The sequence below is a fragment of the Ruditapes philippinarum genome, unplaced genomic scaffold, assembly GCF_026571515.1.
Source record: "Ruditapes philippinarum isolate M1 unplaced genomic scaffold, ASM2657151v2 ctg22663_1_1_1_1, whole genome shotgun sequence".
Classification (NCBI taxonomy): domain Eukaryota; kingdom Metazoa; phylum Mollusca; class Bivalvia; order Venerida; family Veneridae; genus Ruditapes; species Ruditapes philippinarum.
The window spans coordinates 2,257-11,245 of NW_026859766.1; the positions used below are offsets into that span (position 1 = coordinate 2,257).

Genomic DNA, 8,989 nt, shown 5'->3' on the forward strand with positions numbered 1-8,989 from the left:
AAAACAATATTTTGCTCGCCAGAGGTTTGCATAATATAATTTTATCCAACTCGTTCAATAAATTCAGTATTGAACCTACACTCATTCAATATTATCTATTTATTACTATGTAATATATCAAGTATGTTAAAACAGAAAAATTAACAACATTAAAAAAAAATAATAATATAATGTATATCGTATCTAAATGATTTATATATGATTTAAGTCAAATGATACTGTGAATGATACTGTGAATGTGCTTACTAATATTCATATTGGGAATATTACTTTTATAAATAAACTGCTCCTTGGCAATTTATTGTCATTAATGTGATAGGTGCATTATCTATAATATTGTATATATCTGGAGTATTTAAATTGTTATACGTCATTTATTTAACAAGATTATCTTCTAATTCCCACAAACTTTATACTTGCAATAAGCGTTTACTGTAAAATTGTAGACCATTTGCTTGATCTAAACAATAATTGGTACAAATATCCATCACTCCAAAAGCACTGACTCAAACAGAAATAAAAGTTAACTAAAATGAGAACATTGCATTTCTTTGCAAATTCGTAAACACTTAAATTTCAACACGTGAATAACTGCAATATTTCTAAACGTAAAAATACCAGTACACCTGTATTACATTTACCGTTATAGATTTGATATCAATATAGCAGCGCCATGACAAAACTAACATAGTACGTTTGCGACCAGCATGGATCCAGACCAGCCTGCGCATCCGCGGAAGGTCGGAAAAATACCGTTTGAATGTATCTTTTATTTTTTAACTTTTAATTGCTTTAGGAAAGATTACCGATTAAAGATTGTATATATAACTAAACTTTTTAAACTCCAAAATATTAAACCACTTACCTTTATGATAACTTGGTTATTAAAATGTAAAAGAAGATTGTTGAATTTTGTAGTGAAACTTAAATAAAAGTTTTAAGGACTCTTTGTTTACATTCTCTCTTTTTTAAATAAAATAAACAGTAAATAAAGACCTCCTAGATTTTATTGCGACTGCATGTTAAGAGATTACAATAGATATGCAAGTTTTTGTAAGCATTTCTTCTGAATTCAAAATCAAGTCAGGAATAATTCTAAATGTAAAAATGTCCGTGCATCTGCACTATAAGATCCGTAATAACAAAGATATTTCGATAGGCATAAATAAATGTTACAATTATTTTTTGTTCTAAATTTATGATACTTTAGAAAAATATTTAAAATACCATTTCAGTAGAAAGCTATTATAAAAAGAGTGGTAAATTGGTACAAATAAATTCCTTTTAAATGGATAATTATACAATTTTTCAATAAGAAGGGGGTGCTTGCAATTTTTTCCATTATATCAATAGTCAGAAATGAGTACCAAAAATTCCCTTTTTGATTTGTTCTAGAAGTCTCATTTCTTTGTTTAGAGTCTAAATAGTTTCACATTGAAATTCTATGATATTTTTATCGATTAAATTAATTAACAATAATTAAAGGAAATCTGAAGAGTTATAACTTAAAGTCGCTCAACTCATTAACATTAACAAAAAAAGCACTGGTAAATTGGAAAATCAATATATATCTCACAATCATGCAAATATATGGCAAAGGGAGGGGTACGCCTCATTGAATGTTCACAAAATATGTGTTTGGTGGTAGAAAACATTTATCCTAAGTCAGAAATGAATTCTAAGTCCATTCCCTAGTATATAAGGGTAACAACTTCCATAAGAAGGTGTATATGCCCAATTAGTGTTTCGCCTCGCAGTTTTTTTAAACGATACAGCATGAATAAAAAGGAATTATGCAATATGTAGTCGAATAATTTATCTATCGAATTAAGGTAAAACTTTTCTTATCTCTCTTATACTTAACGAGTACTTGCCGCCAAAGTAACAAAAACTTTTCACGCTCCTTAGTACCCAAATCCTCGTCGATTCTGCCTACTTTGTAGGGTCGCTCCCCTCGGCTTTAGTCAGGACACAGGCACTTAACTTCATGCAAGCTAAGTCGTGCCGCCTTAAACGAAACTCCTAGCTGTAGAAAACATTCGAACTTGCCGTCTTACACGTAGCATTGGTTCTTCAATCATCTGCCGATGTCCTGTGTCTTCTAAACGACGAACACGTACCGAATGTGAGAAAGAAGTACCAGAGAATCATGACGGACCTACTTATTTAGACCGACGGACACACCGGCGTTAGGGGTTGTGAGTATGAATATTATCCGATAATATTATAAAATATTATAGAATGCATATATAATATCTTACCGCAGGTTATTATTAAGTTTGGATATGTACATATTTATGACCATGCGTCGTAGATTAATACCCGAGTCACGTCTATATTCTACGGAGACATACTTTAGCTGGATGCGGAATAAAGAAATTTCCCAAATGTGAACTTCGTCTTTACTTTACAACAAGTTTGTTTTCTTGTTTACGTGAATCTGATCTGATCTACAGGCTCTTGAATAAAAAAATACGAGCATGTACTAAAAAAAGTTAAAATAATTAGTAAGCAACGATTTATATGTATATAAGGTTACTATGTGCATAAATAAGTGGATTAAATACTTAAATGAATAAATGAATATGGAACTTAACAACAGTGAGACAAGAGATATACTATATCATTTTTGTGGGGATGTCCCGTTTTGGGTAAGTTTAAAGTTTACCTACCTATTTTCTTCTTCTTGGTGTTGATAATTATCAACATTATTTTTCTTCTTTTTATTTTCCATCGTTTTTACTACTTCAACTTTTTTTCTGCTCCATCTTTCGAATTTATCTTCTTCATAATTAACTTCTCTATGTTTTTTTATCATTTTTCTACTTTATTTTTTCTCTATTCTTTGTTCTTTTTCATTATGTTATCCTTTTTCTTCTTTGTCTTTATTTTTTGTAATATTCCTCCACGTTTTTCTTCATCTTCATTTCATCATCTTCTGTAGTTTTTATTTCTTTTTCCTTTCTCTTCTCTTTTCTTCTTCTTTGCTTTTTTCTTCTTTTTCTTCTTCGTTTTGTATTCCTTTTGTTGAGTACTAGTAGTAAAAGCAAAGCGACACCACCATTAAGTTGCAAATTGGTGAGCCTACATGTCTATTTGTGATATTTTGTTGTTGTTGTTGTGCGTATGTCTTAATTTAAATATTTAGATACTCCAATCTTGGATAAGTGGAATTTTTATATTCATAAACAAGAAAAGTGTAACATATCAATGCAGCAGATTGAAACTAACTTATACATGGAAAGAAAATAAATATAGCTGAAAATATAACATAACTGCAGTAAAAACTCTACTGCTTACATTTGCATTTAAATAATTCTATTTCAAAGACATTTTCTTTCTACAGGACCGTTCAACACTAGACGTTGCCACTCCAGTATTTTCGTCATGTTTTCTAGACACAGTTCTCATATGGGGCCCGTGTGCCTTCCTGTGGATAATGTCTCCATTTTTCTTGATCTACATTTATCAGGGGAAACGTCTGACGCCATTACCATTGTCAAAAATAAGCGTCTCAAAGGCTGTGAGTACAAAATGAGTTTTGTTTGATTTGATATTTCTGTGAAGTTTCTTGTTTGATTTGATCTTCTCGTTACTTTTCTTTTTTGATTTCTCATACAGTTGTTATGTTACGATATCAAAGTTGACCAATGTTATAGTCACCATTTTATTGTTGCCAATATCAATCTAATTACCATTTCTGCTGTAAATGTCTTAACTTCAAAAATGTCGAACTACTTTGTATCAAATAATTTTTTACTTAATATATATCCATGAAATGTATCCAAACAATGCTATTTATACATAATTATAACCATTATTTTTCAATTCTATGAATAAATGCATCATTTATAGCATTATTAACATTATATATATTCGGATACGTTCACTTCTTATTATATGTACGGTAGTTTTATCATTTTTGTTTATTATCTTCAGATATGCTCGTTTCTTATACTATGTACGGTAGTTCTACAGTTGATTTTTCAAGAACATGACGGGTATGCGTGTAACAGCGAAATATCTATTTCCGCTGCGGCGTATACAGCCACTGCCATCAAGTTCCTCACAGTCGTAAGTTATCGTGGGTGTTGTTTGGGAGGGACGGGGTCGTAGGGGTGGGAGTGTTTGTGTTGGAGGTGTTGTTTATGGGGAGTAGGGAAAGTTGTTTGTGCCTGTTGTTGTTCGTATTGCTTCATTGAGTTTGGGTACTTTTTCTGATTGATTTAAGAATTTAAAAATAAAGGACCCTAATTTTCATATGCAAGTCGCCATATTGTTTTTTTCTGAAATAATGACGTCACTTTGAAGACACGCAAACACGTGACAAAATATTCTTTCATTTTAAGTTTGAGTATAGACCAAAACTGCAAAAAATTAGTCGAGATATAACGATATCATTCTGCCGACTCAAGACAAATTTATCAATTCATTATGGATACAAAAACACAACAGTCAAACATTTCAAAATACATAGAAAAGAAAATGAAGGCCTAAGCTATCTTAAACATATTACTTGTGGGCAAGATACATGTTTTTTTTTTGGTTCGATCCCCGGGAGATGCTTTGGTAGTTTAGCGCGGAGGAAGGTAGTCTAGTACTGGTGTAACTCTCCAGGAACGATGGTTAGGAAACTACCCGCCTATATGACTGAAATACTGTTGGAAAAAGGCGTAAAATGAAACAAACAAACAAACAAACTGTTCTTCAAGGATTAAGATTATTTATGCTTTGCCCCACTTCAGCATGATAGCATTGTGAATTATTTCGTTACAGAAAAAAAACAATTTTATGTTTAGACAAAATAAAGGTACATCTATACAAGTGTAGACATATCATGTTCATGTACATGCATTCGTAATATAATATTGATAAGCTTTATAATTTATAATTTATCCCAGAGGACTACTCAATGAATATTCATCGTCTGCTTTGCTATGTCAAAAATTCATAACACATAAAATATTCTAATATATTGTCATACATACGTACATTTGTACAAATTGTAGCAAAACTAAAAATAGTCAATGACCTAAACTTTCGGTCACAGAAGCCCCAACTAAAATGTAATAATATGGAGACGCTTTAAAATACTGACGAATATTGTAGCTAATGTGAATTAATCAGCCGATTTGTAAGCCTTGTGACAAAACATAACAAGGCTTTCTTTTGGATAGAAAAAGACAGAATTATCAAAGAACGCCTAAAACGAACACAACTGTAGGCCCGGTTTGATTAAACCTGTTCATAGATGGAAATCCAACGTCTGTGACCCCCTCCAAGCAGAGTTCAACATATAAACATAAAAATAAGCTAGAGAAACAATCGCAGATGTGTTCATACGGCAGACAGACGGAGAAAAATTACCAAAACTAAATTTATTTGAATTTTGATAGGGGACCCCGGAGGTTAAAGAGCATGTATGTCACAAGACGCATCTAAAAAGCCGGCTTCAGTATTCAAGTATGAATACTCGAAACGCTCAACTCCATGTATAAGCATTTTTAAAATTTGTCGTTCTGCAAGTCTTGTAGCAATCATTCTAGCATACATTTTTGCAATCCTTTTTTTTATCTGCCTTTTTGGCAAGCCTTTTCAGAAACTCTTTTACAAACATGTAAATTGCCTTTTTGCAAGCCTTTAAAAGCCTGTCTGTAATTCTTTGATAATCTCTTCTTAAACATTTTCGAAAACCTTCTTGTACTGTAGAATGAGTATTTTTCTACTGAGAGCAGAAGTTGACATGCATTTTAAATCATTTTCGATTCAGCTATTCAGAAATTAACATGTCTTTTTTTATCAATTTCAGCTATGGACCGCATTCCTTCAACAAATTCAAAGATATAGGGGCATAAAGACTTCCGGTGTACCATTTGTATTTTGGATGACATTGATTGGCTGTGAGACATTATCTCTTTATACGCATGCGCAAAGACAGGTAATGTGACAATTCTTTGTATACAATCGTTACTTTTTCGGACTAAATCCGTCTGTTTTCAGTTTGTCTGAAATCGTTAAATCTCATTGGTTAATCTAAAATAAAATGTAAAGGACAGTTCTAACCATTCTGAAATGAAATGTTAAGGATAGAACTAAAATAAAAAGTACATGAATGAGGGTAGTTCTTTAACTATTAGATTAATTTGTAAATGTTTACAAAATTTTTAAGTCAGACGTTAAACAAGTAAAAGGGATATCTTGAATAGAAGTTGTCTTACTTTGAAGAATCATCAATATCAATATGCTATAATTTTATTTCCATATTTACAAAATGGGTATTTTCTTTGCTACAAGAAATAATTATTATGTCATTGTTATGCAAGCATTGCTAACTTTTTTTTTGTATTAAAAACTTAGAAATAAAATAACTTTGCATATTAGCCAATATAACTTCGTCCGAGTACTTTTTTTGAACGATACTTCCTATTAACAATAAATCGTATTTTGATATCCCCCAAAAATTATGATTTTATGTAAAAGTTAATTTAAGTGAATGACCCATTTTCCTACTAGTGAAATTGGCAATGAACCTTGTCTTATATAAATAAAAAAATAAATAAATGGAAAAATTTGTAATTTCAGGGTACGTGCAGCGAGGATGTTGTGTTTTATATTTACTTTATTCTACTGGTCATACAGTTCGTTCTTCATTGTTTTCCAGAACTTTATTCTACCCAGGGTTACCACGAAATTGATGATGATGTAAGTTTATGTTGCGCATTCTAGCGGGTCAATATTTTATGCATTTTAGTTGGTTAATATTTCAATGCATTTTAGTTGGTCAGTATTTCATGCATTTTTAGTTGGAAAATATTTCTTTCATTTTAGTGAGCCAATATTTTAATTTCAGCGGATCAATATTGTTTGAGATAAAAAGGAAAGTAGTATCAAATGTAACAAAATAAGGAGATTCTTTGGCAATATACCTTAAAAACCACCAGTGAAGTTGCATTAAATTCCCTTGTTGTTTTTTTTTTAAATAAACATTGTCAATACAATATTATTCGATAAATTTGAATATGTTTTTTTATTTGTTTTTTTTAACAAATTAAAAATATTCTGATTCGCCACATGTAAAAATTTGCAAACTTCAATATCTAATATAGCGAGGTCAAAGGGAAGGTACTTTTATTATGGTAGGTAATACAAGTCACTTACAAAGTATAATTGTATTGAAAAATTATATAGATATTATTCACAAATAATTTAACGAATAAAGCAATTTATACAATGTCTTCAAAAACAAATAAATACACGCTTTGTCAATTGTAACTTAAAAATAGTTTAATTGTTTTCAGAATTCTTGTCCGGATGAAAACGCTTCCGTTCTTGGCCAAATATGTTTTGAATGGCTGACACCGTAAGTTTTTTCGTACATGTACTTTCAAAAAATAATAGGTTTGGACCTATGTGGCTGAGTCGTTAAGGTCGTTGACTGTCATTTTCTTATCTCTCAATGCTTTGGTTTCGAATCCCGCTATGACTATATGATTTTTTTCATGTGATGATGTTATGGCCGGTAGGTAGTTCTACTCGGGTGGCCGCTTATGACAGATATAATATACGGAGGGGTCTCTGAGGTCTTCCCCTCTCCAGTAGAGCTAAACTTTACAATATGACCTTTACATTGTTGAATGGGTCCAACCAAAAATAAATAAAATTTTAGTTAAAATCCTATTCATTTTCATTAAAGGCCCATTATGCAGAGGAAATGCTTTGAATTTTGTTTCTAAAAAGCTTGTTATTGCTGTGGAATTTTATATTTTCCAAACTTTTATTCACTGGCTAATTATCTGAACTATCTTGTTCTCATAAAATGACTTTAGGTAATAAGCATATAAAATCTTGATTTAAATGTTATAAAAATCATGTTAACATTTTCTAGAGAAGTAAAATTTTTATTCGTTTCTGAGGTATAATGTGCCTTTAAGAAAACGTTATACCATATATCAAAATTAGTTATTCTACTATTCTGTGATGTTCTTAGTATACAATACATTTTTAAGATAAATCCGGGGGTTGGCGTTTCATATTTTTGTCACAAAGTCACGCACTGATTTACATCACAGTATGGATTATTTTACGACATTGACCTTTAAACCAGTCTAGGTTAAATTGCGGATACAATTTTGAAAATTCTGCATACATAGTACATAGAGGTCATAAATACGGGAAACCTTCATTCCCGTAGTTTATTTAATCCTTTGTATGCTTGGAAATATGCTGCAAGTTAAAATGTCGTCTGCAATTTTTCTAATTTAACAGATGTACTTACTGTCAAACAGCGTGGTACCACAAAGAACGCCTAGATACTCGACACCGGTTGCCCATATGGGCGAGTCCTCCCGAAGAGTTTAGTCTTTTTTTTTTGAGGATAGTGCAAGACTGGTCTGGCTCTAAACTGGTACATACTTTCTCTTACAGGGTGGTCATTAAGTGTTTTAAGAACCGGTTAAATCCAGCTGAATTTTGGAATCAGACTAGCAGATTAAAAGCGAATCATCTTGGACCACTTTTGGAGAACGCATGGAAGGACGAGATTCATAAATGTGAGAGGGAACAGTAAGTGTATAATATTTTATTTATTGGACCTCTGTTGCACAGTGGAATCGTTGACCTTAAACAACCTGTCCCATATCTATGTTTGTTTGACTCCCGCTAGGACTTTCGTTTCTTCCATATGATGAAAGCTATCCAACAAGCTTAAGGATTGTCGGTAGTTCTTCTGAGTTTCCCACCTGTGTTCTTCCTCCAACAGTAAAGCGGGAAAAGTTAGCATACCACTTTTTATATTGTTTGCGTTGACTTTAAACTGACATGAAATATTTTATTTAAGCATAAATTGTTAAGTTACACTGTGATTAGATAAGTCAATATATAATAATAATAATAATAATAACATGCTCACACGATACCTGTATGCTCATATGACACTTTTATGCTCACGTGAGTCTTGTATGCTAACTGATACTTGTATGTCACATACCGC

General features: G+C 31.6%; 1 protein-coding gene across 1 annotated transcript; it reads left to right on the forward strand.

The window, feature by feature from the left end:
- The first annotated feature begins 2,411 nt into the window (after positions 1 to 2,411).
- Positions 2,412 to 8,566, forward strand: LOC132757862 (multidrug resistance-associated protein 1-like). The gene is made up of 7 exons (XM_060749307.1): positions 2,412 to 2,651; positions 3,347 to 3,523; positions 3,940 to 4,074; positions 5,810 to 5,938; positions 6,583 to 6,702; positions 7,299 to 7,360; positions 8,425 to 8,566. Exons 1-7 carry the CDS (start codon positions 2,580 to 2,582, stop codon positions 8,564 to 8,566), a joined length of 837 nt encoding a protein of 278 aa, XP_060605290.1. The 5' UTR covers positions 2,412 to 2,579.
- The last annotated feature ends 423 nt before the right edge of the window (positions 8,567 to 8,989 follow it).

Excerpts from the sequence above, each read along its gene's own strand:
- LOC132757862 (XM_060749307.1), top strand. The coding sequence starts at position 2,580 with ATGAATATGGAACTTAACAACAGTGAGACAAGAGATATACTATATCAT. Across the intron at positions 4,075-5,809 it reads CCATCAAGTTCCTCACAGTC|CTATGGACCGCATTCCTTCA; the intron begins GTAAGTTATCGT and ends TATCAATTTCAG. Across the intron at positions 7,361-8,424 it reads TGTTTTGAATGGCTGACACC|GGTGGTCATTAAGTGTTTTA; the intron begins GTAAGTTTTTTC and ends TTTCTCTTACAG.